Source organism: Schistocerca piceifrons, chromosome 1, assembly GCF_021461385.2.
Source record: "Schistocerca piceifrons isolate TAMUIC-IGC-003096 chromosome 1, iqSchPice1.1, whole genome shotgun sequence".
Taxonomy (NCBI): domain Eukaryota; kingdom Metazoa; phylum Arthropoda; class Insecta; order Orthoptera; family Acrididae; genus Schistocerca; species Schistocerca piceifrons.
Window position 1 is genome coordinate 445,912,995 of NC_060138.1, and position 16,779 is coordinate 445,929,773.

General features: G+C 45.1%; 1 protein-coding gene across 3 annotated transcripts; it reads right to left on the bottom strand.

The window, feature by feature from the left end:
• Positions 1-230: 230 nt before the first annotated feature.
• LOC124797698 lies at positions 231-11,062 on the bottom strand. Of its 3 annotated transcripts, none has more exons than XM_047260807.1 (3): positions 11,006-11,062; positions 2,443-2,586; positions 231-2,335 (listed from the first exon to the last, which is right to left on the bottom strand). In XM_047260807.1, the coding sequence occupies exon 3, from the start codon at positions 2,076-2,078 to the stop codon at positions 1,152-1,154; it is 927 nt and encodes a 308-aa protein (XP_047116763.1). In that variant the 5' UTR covers positions 2,079-2,335; positions 2,443-2,586; positions 11,006-11,062; the 3' UTR covers positions 231-1,151. The 3 variants fall into 3 exon arrangements, with proteins under 3 accessions (XP_047116763.1, XP_047116762.1, XP_047116761.1); XM_047260806.1 differs by lacking the exon at positions 11,006-11,062 and adding an exon at positions 2,780-2,840; XM_047260805.1 differs by lacking the exon at positions 11,006-11,062 and having other exon boundaries at positions 2,443-2,665.
• Positions 11,063-16,779: the final 5,717 nt, after the last annotated feature.

Here is a 16,779-nt window from a genome sequence, read left to right on the forward strand (position 1 = left end):
TCAAATTGTCTGCCGGTTTTTGGAGTTACGAGGTTTTCACAGTTATTTTTTTGGTAGTGATGGAGATAAGAGGCATGTAACGAGTGTATGGTTAAGAATTAAAATGAATGAATGTTTAATTTGTTTTAAAAATACTTACTTAAACTTTGCATTATTTGTGTATTATGAAACATCTGTAATGATACATTGTTATAGATATAAAGTGGAATGAATAATTTGACATTGAGCAAAATATTGGAATCTGGATGTTAATAAAGTACAGTGTTTAATTAAAGCTAACAACATTGTTTCCATGTTTTTTAAACTTTCATTACTGTAAACGTTTGTGTAGTTTATTAACATTTATTATTGTTACTATTACTGCTACTATCACAACCACAGTCATAGGTGGCTGTAAATAAGTTTATTTTCGGCAGCATTTTTTTTTTAGGCACGGACATGTTCTCTCATTACAAATGTGAGGCAGTGTGTCATAAAATGAATGCACATCCTTAGGAAGGACCAACTTTTGTTGCAAATGCGTAAACTTTTCTGCACTGATCTTTAGTGGTGAACTGTAGAGAGGGGGCACTGTAAATGAGCTGGGTATGTTTGGCATCCTTCTTGGAAGTGGTTCCTATGTATCGCTGAATTTCAATTTATATTCCATTTTTCCGGAGGGATCATACTTGAGACACCGGATATGTCACTGCTGGATCCCCAATTTTGGATCCTGGTCAAATAGACGAATACAACGACAGTTTATCATAGGACTTGAAAAACGTGTGGCCCAAATAATTGACAACATAAGGTCTAGGACTTTGTCTTGCAGTAGTACAAACTTCTACTTATCCAGCAGGAGTATAACTGTGTCTGGTTTTAACTTCTTTTCTATGGTGGAGTGCATAGAAACCCACTCCACTTGAGTGTGACCTTTCTCCAGAAATTTTTGCACTATTGTAATGCCTTTCTGATTGGTGAGATGAGCCAGTGCATTACTCGTGACTGAGTTTCGATTCTGGTACATGCATCCGTCGCTATAGAAAATAGTTTCTGAATCATTTTGGACGTATGTTTCTATAAAATACACGAGTATACTAGCAAATTCCGAAGCTGTTAGTCCACCTTCACTCTCGTGCCAAAGGCAACAATAAGGATAGTTACTTTTTAAATCATAGATGGTGAAGTTGTGGACCTTTTAGTTTGCTTTTATAGTATGGTGCAGATGCTTTTAGTCTGGGCGAAAGCAGAAGTGCTTTAAGGTCCATAGTAAACACTCTAGCTGGTCCTAATTTATCACTATTTTTCGCTTCCTTTGCCTCAGTTTTTTGGGCCATATGCAAAAAGTATTCATTGTCTGAGATATTGCCTGTCTGGTGAGAACAACAAAGATTGCACTGGTCCTTTTTAGGCGAAAATAAGTTAGGATTATTTTCATCAAATACCTCGCAGAACTGTTTGTAAGCAGATGGGATTTGTCCTCTTTTCTTGCAAAATTCTATATATTTCCTGTGTAGTTCTGATGTACTCTGCCAGTTAGGTTCCAAGTAGAGTTTTGTGGAAGAATGATGGCAGTAATGCGATTCCAGTTTCGGCAACTCTGCAAAAAAATCTGATGCTGTTTGTCGTCCACCTGAAACTTTCGTTGGTCTCTCCTGCATTTGAGGCCCTTCTGCAAGCGTTATTCCTGATGCACTAAATACCCATGTTCCGACACTCCATTCCCCTAAGCACAAAGTATTCAGAAACATAGTCTTGCAGACAGTTTTTCTCTGTCCTCCTATTACAAAATTGTAATATAGTGTGTTAGAATGGTGAGATTTATTAGATTCTAAATTATTTCTGCGTCTTTTAACTGGAATGTAGTACACATGGCTTCTAACAAAAATTTTTCTTTCACCCCAAGATGTATCCTGCCAGAAATGATTAAATATTAGCTGTCTCTGCTCTTCTGTAATATCCTTGCAATTTCTGTTCCGATTTAAGGAAGAATGTTTACAAGTACATCGTGGTTTTATTTCCCTCCTAATTCTGCTCATTGTTGGCCTCTTTTTGCCAAACTCATCTTTTTGCATTCCTAAATAATCCTGTCCCCTCATATGTTTTTCTTTCTGCAAACTTTGAAGTGATTAATTGCATTTCCTTTTACGGCACTGCTTAGTACTTTTTACTTCAACATCAACTTCGTCATTGTTGTCTTCCATGCTGTTGTTACTGCTATGGTCATTTTTGTTTTTATCTGGATCATACACATCACTACTGCCACTGGAGATGTCATCCACGCTGCTGTGTTCGAAAAGACTTTCACACTCAGAAATAGAATTCGCCTGTGTATTGGCTTCTTTTTCCGCATTATCTGTAGTGTAAACAATAATGTAATCAATAATATTTAAATAATTTAATCACCTCAACTTTCAAACAAGGATCTTACTCAAAGTTACAAAAATATAAACTATGATTTACCTCCATTTTGTGGGTCTACTCTTTCTTTTGGTGCAGGACAAGGAGGAACCTACGTAGAATCTTCTTCCGGTGATTTTATACGATATGACCCGTTGTCGCCTTGTTTCACAATGGGAAGAGTGAATTTACAGTTTTTACCCATAGCTGAAAACAAAGTAGTTACTGTAGAATATATAGGATTCTGTTATGTTCTAAAGTAAGAACCTCGTATGTACCGAGTGCAGTCTGCTTTACGCACAATGAAAAACTCGTAAATCAACATTGTATTTAATGAGGTCATTATTAATTCTGTATATTAAAATACAATACATAAATACCTATAAATACTAACACGTACCTGTAGCAATAAAGCAGTTTTTTTTTTTTGTGGTTTTAGGGCGCAAAACTTCTATGGTCATTAGCGCCCAGCCCGTGACGTAGGAAACAGGAAAAAAACGAAATTTAAAATCAGCAGCAAGGGGAACAAAGTCATAAAATTTGAGAAACTAAAGGCAGAAGGAATGCTTAAAAATCCACTATAGAAAGGGGTTGGTTGTCCCCCAAAAAAAAAAAAATCAAATGACTGACGTCATTTCACTGTCACTAATAAACTGTAGAACGCGGTCAGCTGAGCGCGTGTCATCTGCTAAAATCAACGATAGATCAGGCGATAGCTGTAGACGGGAGCGTAACGGATTAAAATAGGGGCATTCAATTAAAAGGTGTCTGACCGTCCACAGCTGAGAGCAGTGGGGGACAGAGTGGGGGAGGATCACCGCTTAAAAGATGTCGATGGCTAAAAAGACAGTGCCCTATCCGGAGTCTAGCTAAAATTACCTCCTCCCGACGACGCGTTCGGGAGGAAGAGGTCCAAGCGCAAGGAAGGGCTTTCACTTCCCGCAATTTATTATGGGGAAGTGTTGACCAATGCGCATGCCATAAATGAGCAACTTGGCGACATAAACCACTCCGTAGATCGGTAAACGGAAGAGACTGAATAGCTGGCCGAGGAAGAGAGACTGCAGCCTTGGCCGCTATATCGGCCGCCTCATTCCCACAGATACCAGCGTGTCCCAGGAGCCAGAGGAACGCCACTGAGACGCGCCCCAGGTGGAGCAAGCGCAGACAGTCCTGAATCCGGTGGACCAGAGGGTGCACAGGGTAAAGAGCTTGGAGACTTAGGAGAGAGCTGAGCAGATTACGTACTGTATCCGCTGATGGCGGCGGATGTAGTGGACAGCCTGGAGAACAGCGTAAAGCTCCGCAGTATAAACCGAACACTGGTCGGGAAGCCGAAAGTGATTTGGGGTGTCGCCAACAATATAGGCACTCCCTACACCTAACGATGTTTTCGAGCCGTCGGTGTAAATAAATGTGGCGTCCGTCATTTGTGCACACAGAGCAGCAAATGCCCGACGGTAGACAAGTGTAGGGGTACCATCCTTGGGAAATTGACATAGGTCTCTGAGCAAGTCGATCCGGGGACGGAGCCAAGGCGGTGCTGTACCCCAAGTTGTCAAGAAGGTTTTAGGAAAGCGGAAGGAGAGAGAATGGAGCAGTTGACGGAAGCGGACTCCCGGGGGTAGTAGGGAGGAGGAGCGGCCTGCATACCCGACATCAAAGGAGGTGTCGAAAAAAAGGTCATGGGCTGGATTAGCAGGCATGGAAGACAGATGGCTAGCATAACGACTCAGAAGGACTGCCTGCCGATTGGACAGCGGAGGTTCAGCAGTCTCAGCATAAAGGCTTTCCACAGGGCTGGTGTAAAAAGCTCCAGACACTAAACGTAATCCACGGTGGTGGATAGAGTCGAGACGCCGAAGAATAGACGGCCGAGCAGAGGAGTAGACTATGCTGCCATAATCCAATTTCGAGCGCACTAAGGCGCGATAGAGGCGGAGAAGGACCACTCGGTCCGCTCCCCAGGAGGTACCATTCAGGACACGGAGGGTGTTAAGGGAACGCAGACAGCGAGCCGAAAGATAGGAAACGTGGGAGGACCAGCACAGTTTTCTGTCAAACATAAGACCCAAGAATTTAGCGACGTCTGAAAACGGAAGGTTGACAGGACCTAGATGTAAGGAGGGCGGAAGAAACTCCTTACTTCGCCAAAAATTAACACAAACGGTCTTACTGGGTGAGAAACGGAAGCCGGTTTCGATGCTCCACGAGTGGAGGCGATCGAGACATCCTTGAAGACGTCTTTCAAGCAGGCTGGTCCGTTGAGAGCTGTAGTAGATCGCAAAATCGTCCACAAAGAGGGAGCCCGAGACATCAGGAAGGAGACAATCCATAATTGGATTAATGGCGATGGCAAACAGTACAACACTCAGCACGGAGCCCTGGGGTACCCCGTTTTCTTGGGAGAAAGTACGGGAGAGAGTAGTGTTCACCCGCACCCTAAATGTGCGCTCTGCCATAAATTCGCGAAGAAAAAGGGGCAGCCGGCCTCGAAAGCCCCAAGAGAACAGTGTGCGGAGGATGCCTGTCCTCCAACAGGTATCGTATGCTCTCTCCAGATCAAAAAATATTGCTACCGTTTGGCGTTTCCGGAGAAAATTGTTCATGATATAAGTGGAGAGAGCAACAAGATGGTCAACGGCAGAACGATGCTTTCGGAATCCGCATTGGGCTGGTGTTAAAAGACTGCGGGATTCCAGCCACCAAGCTAAACGGTAATTCACCATACGCTCCAAAACCTTACAGACACTACTCGTGAGAGAAATGGGGCGATAGCTAGAGGGGAGATGTTTGTCCTTCCCAGGTTTCAGAACAGGAACGACGATAGCTTCCCGCCATCGTCTGGGAAAAGTACTGTCGGTCCAAATTCGATTATAAAGGCGAAGGAGGTAACGCAGACTATGGGTTGATAAATGCAGCAACATTTGGACATGGATACCATCCGGTCCTGGGGCGGAGGAGCGAGAAGAAGAGAGGACATGTTGGAGTTCCCACATGGAGAAAACAGTATTGTAGCTTTCGCGATTTTGAGAGGAGAAAGCAAGATGTCGCACTTCCGCTGCACGTTTCTTCGGGAGAAACGCTGGCGGGTAATTTGAAGAGCTCGAAATCGCAGCAAAGTGCTGACCCAATGAGTTAGAAACTGCGACGGGGTCCACTAAGGTATCTTGCACGACAGTGAGCCCAGAGACCGGGGAGAAACTAGGCGCGCCGGAGAACCGTCGAAGCCGACTCCAAACTTCCGAGGAGGGAGTGAAGGTGTTAAATGAGCTAATAAAGAATTTCCAGCTTGCCTTCTTGCTATCGCGGATGACGCGACGGCATCGCGCACGCAGCTGCTTATATCGGATACAGTTTGCCAAAGTTGGATGGTGACGGAAAATGTGAAGAGCACGTCGCCGCTCACGTATTGCGTCACGGCATGCCTTGTTCCACCAAGGAACTGGGGGGCGCCGGGGCAATTCGGAGGTGCGTGGTATTGAACGTTCCGCAGCTGTGAGTATAACGTCGGTAATATGTGTGACCTCATCGTCGACGCTGGGAAAGCGACGTTCATCGAATGTCGCTAGAGACGAAAAAAGTGTCCAATCGGCTTGGGCAAACTTCCAGCGTCGCGAGCGCATATATGGCAGTTGACGCTGCAGTCTAAGAACACATGGAAAGTGGTCACTCGAGTGTGTATCATCAAGGGCGAACCATTCGAAGCGAAGAGCTAGCGGAACAGTACCGACCGCAAGGTCCAAATGAGAGAAATTTGTCGTGGAGGCAGACAAAAATGTGGGGACCCCAGTGTTGAGGCAGACTAGATCCGCTTGGTGGAAGACGTCTAACAATAGTAAGCCACGTGGACAAGGATGTGGAGATCCCCAAAGCGGGTGGTGGGCATTGAAGTCCCCAACCAGCAAATAGGGGGGTGGAAGCTGACCAAGAAGATGAAGGAGATCAGCTCGTGCCATTGGTGTGGACGATGGAATGTATACCGTACAAAGAGAGAACGTGTATCCAGAAAGGGAAAGACGGACGGCGACAGCTTGGAAGGAACTGTTTAAGGGGATTTGGTGATAATGGAGAGTATCGTGGAGCAGAATCATGAGTCCTCCATGGGCTGGAGTGCCTTCAACAGAGGGGAGGTCATATCGGACGGACTGGAAATGAGGGAGAACAAAGCGGTCATGGGGACGCAGCTTTGTTTCCTGAAGACAGAAGATGACCGGCGAGTAGGATCGTAAGAGGATCGACAATTCATCCCGATTGGCTCGAATGCCGCGGATATTCCAGTGGATAATGGACATAGGGTGAACAGAAAATGGAGGAACGTGACCAAGGGTGCTGTCAACTCAACTACTGCTCAGAGCTTGCGACCGACAGCATGGAATGGCATTCAGTCGAAGGCAGAAGATCCTGATCCCTAGGTTGGTCAGGAGCAGCTCCAGCCACCAACGATCGGCCAGTGGACCGGCCACCAGCAGTGCGCCCCGGCGACACAGAAGACGGCCGAGGGCGATTTCCGCCAGGTGGTGCTGTAGATGGGACACGCCTTGGCGGAGAAGGAGAGGAACTGTGTTTCTTCGTAGCCTTCTTAGAAGTATGATGTTTAGATGAAGGAGGAACCGATGGTTGTGAAGTTGCGGTACGTAAAAACTCTTCACGAGAATGCTCTTTTTTCGAAGACTTGGCGTCTGACTTTTGGGCTCGAGATTTAGCAGAACCCGACGAAGGGTGAGCCATAGAGTGGGCATGCGAAAGTGGTGAGGTTGAACGGGCGATCTTTGCGCTGGCCGATCTGACGACAGTGGTACTAAAGGTGAGGTCGCAAGTCTGCGTGGCCGCCTCCTTTGTTGGCCGAGGAGAAGCAAGGACAGAGCTGTATTTTCCTTTCTGAGGCACAGTGGGCTGTCGACTGGCGAGTAACTTTCGAGCAGCAAAGGTCGACACCTTTTCCTTCACTCTTATTTCCTGGATGAGTTTTTCGTCCTTAAAAACGGGGCAATCTCGAGAGGAAGCAGCGTGGTCACCCATACAGTTGATGCAGAGAGGGGATGGAGGTGGACAAGCACCCTCATGGGCATCCTTGCCACACGTAACACATTTGGCCGGATTGGAACAGGACTGGCTGGTGTGATTGAACCGCTGACATCGATAGCAACGCGTAGGGTTTGGGACATAAGGGCGAACGGAATTTATCTCATAGCCTGCTTTGATTTTTGATGGGAGTTGAACTTTGTCAAATGTCAAGAAGACAGTGCGGGTTGGAATGATGTTCGAGTCAACCCTTTTCATAACCCGATGAACAGCTGTGACGCCCTGGTCAGACAGGTAGTGCTGAATTTCTTCGTCAGACAATCCATCGAGGGAGCGTGTATAGACGACTCCATGCGAGGAATTTAAGGTACGGTGCGGTTCCACCCGGCCAGGGAAGGTGTGGAGCAGAGAAGTACGCAGCAATTTTTGAGCCTGGAGGGCACTGTGTGTTTCCAACAACAGGGTGCCATTCCGTAATCTGGAACAAGACTTTACAGGACCCGCAACTGCGTCAACACCTTTCTGAATAATGAAAGGGTTGATCGTGGAAAAGTCGTGACCTTCGTCAGACCGAGAAACAACAAGGAACTGTGGCAACGATGGAAGAACCGTCTGTGGCTGAGACTCAGTGAACTTACGTTTGTGAGCAGACATAGTGGAAGGTGAGGAAACCATTGCGGAAGAATCCCCCATGATTACCGGCGTCTCCGATGGCGCGCTCCTCCCTTGTGGGGGCCCTCACCGAGGGCACACCCGCCTTAGGTGATTGTTCACACCTCAGGTCACACCTCCCGACAAACGGACGGAGGGACCAATCGGCACTTTCAGAAGGTATCAGCTCGGGTAATCACCCCTCCCTGGGCCTGGCCGTTACCAGGGGGTACGTACGTGTCCTACCTGTCTACCCGGGGCGGGGAATTACGCGTTACCCCGTCACCGGCTACGCATGGAAGTGCGTGGGTCGGCCTTCAGACACGCACAGGGAGGAAGAAAGAGACAGGGAAAGGAAAGAAGAGAGGTCTCAAACGCCGCAGTGGAGAAAAGGGTAAAGAGAAGAGGTAAAGAGAAGAGGTAAGGAAAAGAGAAGGACGAAGAAAGATGAAGACATACAAGCAAGGAAGGAAGGCGAAGAGTGCGGTACATTTACAAGCGTCCGTCTCCGGACGTAGGCACAAACCATACTCCCCAGAGGGGGAGAAAGGGAAGGAAAGAGCCAGAGTTGAGGGGGGGGGGGGCGAAGATGGGGGATGGGGAAGGATACGGAAAGGGAAGGTATGCAGCCCGGAAAGGAAGGAAGGCCACATTAGCTCGGGGTCCCGTGCTCGCTACACACGTATCCACAAAAGAGTTGTGGATCCCCTGGGGGGCAATAAAGCAGTGTCAGGTCTGTCAGTCAAAATGGTTACTATCACATCAAAAATCATTTTAATCTCGGAGCATGTGTTCGCCCTGCACACTAACAATGGCGATTACCGGAGATGCGAGGTTTACAGCACAAACTACATATCGCTGGAGATGTGAGTTTTTCATTATTGCCGCTAGATGGCGACACCGTACAACTCGAAAAGCAAGGTTTCAACAGGCTATGTGGCATAATTGTCTACATTTGGTAATGGAGTTACGTGGATTTCATTGTCAAATGGAGTTACGAGGTTTTCATTGCCTAGCGACGATTTGTTTCATAACTGCTTCACCAAACCCCTGAAAGTTTTGTTCTGCCTGGTGCGTCTTACACAATGTTATGAGGGTAACAGAGGCAGGTTGGTCTGCACTTGTCTTACACTTTTATGCTGAGGTCACTCACACTCACACACAGAAGTGTTGATCTCAGACTACTGGCGATGGACTAGCTGTGTCAAAGTGTTTATGCCTGAAAGCTGGATTTTATTGATACTTCAATGAGCTTGAATAATAATGGGCTGTAGGGACACAGAAAAATTCTCTCTCTCCCCTCTCCTTACTATCTTGGTGCATAACTCTGCTCTGAATGATTCAACCCTTCTCTACGAACATCATGGGGCTGCCCCACTGAATAGGATCTGACCCCTTTGGAATGTACTCCAGCCACAATTTTTGTTCTGGTGTGCTGGTTGGAACCATTAGGAACTGTCAAAACTATTCAATGAAATCCAAACATGACACAAAGTAGAAAAGGGCATTTATGCATTCTCAGCCCCTTGTGTTTCACACCCTCTTATGGCACGATTGTCGGGGAGTGCAACATGGACAAGCACATGAATAAAAGAGCAAAGAGTTCATCTAAGATCCCACAGTTCGGCAACACTCTTAGTGCCACACCTATACCTTTGACAGGCATTTGAAAAATGTCCCTGTACCAAACAGGCATTCACCAATGACTATGTGCCAGCAGGAGAGGCAACCCTATCAACACAATCTCAGACGAGTGTCACTATATCACTGCATTAGTGCTTGTCGGCCACACACGAAATCTGCGGGGTTTCAAATGTGTTGCCTGTCCAACTGACGTTTAGTCTTCAGTGAATGCTTATCTCTCTATATGGACATTTTTAAAGTGCTCAAACATGGTGGCTGGGTGGTACCCAGGATGTTGCCAAACTGGTAGGTCTTAGAGAGAACCTTTGCTCTTTTATTCCTGTGCTTGTCAATGTCACACTCCTCTGTGATCATGCCACAGAGTGTGAAACAGGAGGAGCTGAAAAAGCATAAATATTTTCACTGTCAGGTCATATTCAAATTTCACAAAATGGTTTTAAATGGTCCCTAGTGGTTCCACCTTGTATACCACAAAGAAACTTGTGATCATGCTACGCTCCAACAGGATCGGTCAGATCTCATTCAATGGGGTTGCAAGCCAATGATGATCTTCTAAAGGGTTGAATCGTGTGTGTGTGTGTGTGTGTGTGTGTGTGTGTGTGTGTGTGTGTGTGTGTGTGAGAGAGAGAGAGAGAGAGAGAGAGAGAGAGAGATTGGGTTTCAGTAGTGGATAAGGTTGTCAAAAATGACATTCTGTTGCACATAATACTGCAAGCTGTCATTTTTGACTGCGAAAAGTATGCAAATTAATGCCCTCTATGAGTCTCCTAACCCTTTAAAAAAACTTGGTTTCATATTGGTTTGATACAGCACAGAATATAGATGCATCTGGTTTTTCAGCTATAAAAAGAAGCATTTTCCTGTGAGTAATTACTTCAGTTCTAGCCTGAGCTGTGATAATAGCATCAGTTCCAGTCTTATAGCAGACATGAAACACCAATCAGGGAAAGAAGTTGATTCCATTGCAAGGGCTACCCAAGTGTTCTCAATCTGATGCTAGTGATACTGCAGGTATACAGCTACAACTGTTTTTTGTGTATGCATTTTTGTTTGTGTGTCTGCAATCTGATGAATTTTATTTTGTTGCAGATGGGAGTATGCAGTCGCCTCTTATGTAGGAGAGTACATTACAAAAGCTAATGAAAATAATAGGCACTTCAGAAGATGTCAGATGGCTCAGAATTGGTGAACATGCAAATTTTGTGATTTTAAGTACACACTTTTTATGTCTTTCTCTTTTTGGGTATGTTCATAAGTATAATAAGGCACTCTTAAGTATCCGGGCAGCTGGCTGAAAATGACTTACAAATTTGTGGTGCCCTCCATCGGCAATTCTGGAGTTCAATATGGTGTTGGCCCACCGTTAGCCTTGATGACAGCTTCCACTCTCGCAGGCATACGTTCAATCAGGTGCTGACAGGTTTCTTGGGGAATGCAGCCCATTCTTGATGGAGTGCTGTACTGATGAGAGGTATCGATTTGGTTGGTGATGCCTGCAACAAGTCGGCATTCGAAAACATCACAAAGGTGTCCTATAGGATTCAGGTCAGGATTCTGTGCAGGGCAGTCCATTACAGGAATGTTATTGTTGTGTAACCACTCCGCCACAGGCTGTGCATTATGAACAGGTGCTCAGTCATGTTGAAAGATGCAGTCACCATCCCCAAATTGCTCTTCAACAGTTGGAACCAAGAAGGTGCTTAAAACATCAAGGTGGATCTGTGCTTTGACAGTGCCACACAAAACAACAAGAGGTGGAAGCCCCTCCCATGAAAAACATGACCACACCATAACACCATCACCTCTGAGTTTTAGTGTTAGCATTACACACACTGGCAGATGACGATTGCCCTACCCACACCCTGCTAACGGATCGCCATGTTGTGTACCATGATTCATCACTCCACACAACATTTTTCCACTGTTCAACCATCCAATGTTTACGCTCCTTACACCAAGTGAGGCGTCGTTTGGCATTTACTGGTGTGATGTGTGGCTTATGACCAGCCGCTCAACCATGAAATCCCAGTTTTCTCACCTCCCGCCTAACTGTCATAGTACTTGCAATGGATCCTGATGCAGTTTGGAATTCCTGTGTGATGGTCTGGATAGATGTCTGCCTATTACACATTATGGCCCTCTTCAACTGTCGGGAGTTTCTGTCAATCAACAGACGAAGTCGGCCTGGACACTTTTGTGCTGTACATGTCCCTTCACGTTTCCACTTCACTAGCACATTGGAAACAGTGGACCTAAGAACGTTTAGGAGTGTGGAAATCTCAAGTACAGGCATATGACACAAGTGGCGCCCAATCACCTGCCCACTCTGGAAGTCCGCAAGTTCTGCAGAGTTCCCCATTCTGCTCTATCACGATTTCTAATAACTACTGAGGTCACTGATATGGAGTACCTGGCAGCACAATGCACCTAATATGAAAAATGTATGTTTTTGGGGGTGTCCAGATACTTTTGATCACAGTACGACCACTCCACAACCTATAACTGAAGTTGACTCAATGCCCAGTCCACTTGCAGCAGCATGTCAAGGTGAATAAAGAAGGAGAGGGGGGGGGGGGGGGGGGGAGAGAGAGAGAGAGAGAGAGAGAGAGAGAGAGAGTTACATGACACCATATCTCTTGTGGTTTTACGGAAATCTCTAGAGCCGATCAGATCCCTTGTGCAGAAAGCATGGACGCCCACGGCTTGATTCAAACTGTAGACAATCAAATGCGTCACTGGTATTAGTAATTCACATAAGAGTGTTATATATAATATTTACACATGCATTCAGTGTTTGTGAAATGTTAGTTCCCCTACAAGATTTGGGCAGATACTGTGGTAACTGACATTTCACAACTGCAACCCGTGACACAAATCTCTTAAGATTTATCCATCCCAGGTTATGAAACCCTTCTCTAGTGTTAATTTGCAGCAATGGGCTCCTGTTATCGATGAGTGCATACGTATGTAGTAATTCATATTTCTTCTTCTTCTTCTTACAGAAATAATAATTATAATTTATACTTGCATGCATTGCCTTTTTTCTTTCCCCCTACATGATATCGATGACTATGTGACTATGGGAGGGGGGAGGGGGGGGGCAAATGAGCTGATGCTGCAGCTGCTGAGATCTAGTTGAATGAGCCATTCTTCACCCCATCCCAAGCCAAGATGCCTTTTTTCCCCTTCCTTCATTGTGAGTTATGCTGAATGATGCCACCTGTCAAGGGACTGATAGTTATCTAATAATAATTCATTCTTCTCATCTACTATAATAAAAATAACAATAATAATAATAATAACAATAATAATGAATTTTTTGTTTCTAGTTGCACTTGTAAACAATACTGCAATAAGGGAGGAGAAGGACAGTGATCTGTGTATGCTGCTAGGAGGCAATAAACTAGTAAACAAGGAAATGAGGTCCTTGTATTTTAACAATATGGACTCCTATGATTTTTTTACGTAAGTACCTATTATCATCATTATTGTAGATGTCTGCGCATGCATATTGCGTGTTTTTTCTGGAATTGTTACATATGATACTCATAATGTTATTTCATTGCCTTCTTTTGCTGGAATATTGGAACCATTCAGAGGAAGGCTTGCATATGCAACTCCATGCCCTAATCCATTTATTATGCATTTGCAGCGCCCACCAACACCATGTGATGGCCAGTTTATGTGCATTTGCTGCCATCACACCAGCTCAGTCCATCAACAGTATGTCCGCCATGCCCGGAATGTTTTTGGCATCGACAGTCACCTCAGCATCAGCCGGCACCTTGTCGTGGACCTAACAGCAGCCCCCTATCCCATCCTGTTAAATAGCATCATGTTAGTCTTATTGTAACCTCCCCCTCACTTATCGACCTAAATGATAGTGAAAAATTAAACCGCGTGCACCTAATAGAAATTTGGGAAAAGCAATCGTCACCGAAGTTAATTTGTCGGTAAAGAGAGAGAGGGAAGGGTTACATCTAAATGAAAGGAAAAATGCAAATGAAATTGGTGGAAATTAATTTTGTAAAGGGGTAAAGTTAATAAAGAAAGTAAATGTGCGGTTGTTACGTTAACAATTAATTGGCGTTAATTAGATATTTGAGATTTGGGGAAAATTACGGTCGCCAGTCCCATTGACAACTACTATAATAATTGAAAATGAAAGCTTAATGCACATATATTTAGCACTAAAAGCGTGGCAACTGAAGGTTGACACATGTTGTGTGAAAACTTAATGTTTGTCAGAAGTAATAAATTTCGCTACATTCTGACTTAATTTAGCAGAAGAATTAATAAAACTGGAAAATTGAAAGTTAATTTAGTGACAAACTTATAGTGAGCTTTGATTCTGAAGCACTACGAAATTCAGTAAAATAAGGTTAGTCTTGGGCTACCTCAACAATCATTTCAAAAGCTACTTGAATCTATGCAATTTAGAAATAAGAGATTTAACTTTGAACCTGAATTAAACGATTCTGAACAATTAACAATAGTAAAATTTAATGCGTACCAAGCTGAGCTGCAGTCACAGGTAAGCTAAAATATGGTAACAAAACTCGCAATCTTTATTTGTGCTTGTGTAATCTAAATATTGTAGCCTGCTATGAATACTTCAACTGAACTTTGAAATTAAGACAGTAAAATGAAATGATACTACTTTAATGCTGGCATTTGAATTTCAACGACACTCGGGTTCATTCCGGAAAAGGAAGGGACCTTGCTTGGTAATGCAATTGGGACAATGAGCAACAAATGTTCATGCCAAGTTGCTGTAATTTTAGTTATGAAAATGGAACAGTTTGAAAAGCTGAGGTCTGCCACACAATTCTAAAACTTTACGTGCTTCCAGTCTTCCCTGTTGGTCGATTGAAGCTTTGAAGCCGTCGATTGAGGAGGTGGCGACAATCACTCATTGTCGGCCGTCGCTGTTGCAGAAGCTGGATGTTGGCGCGCCTTCTTCTCGACACGGTCACCAGGCGAAACGGGCTCTTGATGTGCGCCAGCTAATGCTTCCCGTCCACGACACCGTGTCAGAAACTATCATAGCAAGTCAAGCGCAATTACATGCTGCCAAACCCCGAAAGTGCGGCAACTTGCGAGAGCGTCACACAACACACCTGCTCCACCGCCCTACTCCAGCCAGACCCTCTCTGCCCGCGCACCATGCGGCAGAGTTAACACTACTCAAAGATCCTAAACACTTTGGTTCTCCACACGACTTATCGATGTATTCGTTCGATAGCATAGTTTTCCCTAGGCAAGACCCAGCGTAAAAATACAAATAATATTTACAAAATAAACCAATTATACGTCTGCTTGTGTCTGTGTATGTGCGGATGGATATGTGTGTGTATGCGAGTGTGTACCTGTCCTTTTTCCCCCTAAGGAAAGTATTTCCGCTCCCGGGATTGGGATGACCCCTTACCCTCTCCCTTAAAACCCACATCCTTTCGTCTTTCCCTCTCCTTCCCTCTTTCCTGATGAAGCAACCGTTGGTTGCGAAAGCTAGAATTTTGTGTGTATGTTTGTGTGTCTATAAAACAAAGATTCCGTGACTTACCAAACGGGAAAGCACTGGTAGATAGGCACAATAAAAAAACACACAAACACACACACAAAATTTCAAGCTTTCGCAACCAACGGTTGCTTCGTCAGGAAAGAGGGAAGGAGAGGGAAAGACGAAAGGATGTGGGTTTCAAGGGAGAGGGTAAGGAGTCATTCCAATCACGGGAGTGGAAAGACCTACCTTAGGGGGAAAAAAGGACAGGTACACACCTGCACACACACCCACATCCACCCGCACACACACAGACACAAGCAGACATTTGTATTTGCCTTTACAAACGTCTGCTTGCACCCGTGCATGCGCGGACGGACACGGGTGCGTGTGCAAGCGCACACCCGTGCGAGCGCACACCCGTGCGAGCGCACACCCGTGCGAGCGCACACCCGTGCGAGCGCACACCCGTGCGAGCGCACACCCGTCCTCCCGCCCCCCGTGTCTGTCCGCGCATGCACAGGCGCAGGCAGACGTTTGTAAAGGCAAATACAAATGTCTGCTTGTGTCTGTGCGTGTGCGCAGGTGGATGTGGGTGTGGGTGGGTGTGCGGGTGTGTACCTGTCCTTTTTTCCCCCTAAGGTAGGTCTTTCCACTCCCAGGATTGGAATGAGTCCTTAGCCTCTCCCTTGAAACCCACATCCTTTCGTCTCTCCCTCTCCTTCCCTCTTTCCTGACGAAGTAACCATTGGCTGCGAAAGCTTGAAATTTTGTGTGTTTGTGTGTTTTTTTATTGTGCCTATCTACCAGCGCTTTCCCGTCTGGTAAGTCATGGAATCTTTGTTTTTAATATATTTTTCCCATGTGGAATGTTTCTTTCTATTATATATATATAACATAAACATAAAAAGTGACCCAGATAGTGTTTCTTCACCGTATTAAAAGTGGCCAGGGTACACTAACACAACATGTCTTCAGTTATGACAGCTGTAATGTTTTAATGTTTAATGTGGTGCAGCATGTCATGGTGGTAACTACTACAGACAATTTTAGTAAAGAATAAGTACAGTTACCTTGAAGTAACATAGTTATCAGTTAGATGTAACAGAGAATGGTGAAATGGAGGGAGAGGCAACTCTTCAGCCCTCTGCCAGGAGAAACTGCCAATACCACCAAGTTTAGAAATAAGTCATCACACTTGCAACAGTAAGATGGAGAAATTTTATTAGTGGAGTATTACAAACTGTCCAATCTGAAAGACTGAAACGGTTGTATGATTTTCGGTTCGTACTTCTGCGCTGCATACATGCGACTATATTGATTTCTGGCATCACCATGCCTTTATGCAAAGAAAATTATTGTGTGGCACGACATGCTAGGTGTGGACAGCAGTTTTAAGCGTGCAAGGTGACGTGAGCCTGTGGTGACTGGTGGACTGGACGACAGTGTGTGAAGTAAGCTGTGTAGAGAGAGCCGGCTGCATGCTAAACGTGGACTGGAAGTGCAGGAACTGCTATAGTGTCGTCAAAGTGAATAGTCATTGCCCTGGAGGTTGCTGTTTAGTCGTCAGATGGTGAGCA

What these genes read in the sequence shown, in the direction of transcription:
- LOC124797698 (XM_047260807.1), bottom strand. Translation starts at nt 2,078, where the DNA reads ATGAGGGGACAGGATTATTTAGGAATGCAAAAAGATGAGTTTGGCAAA.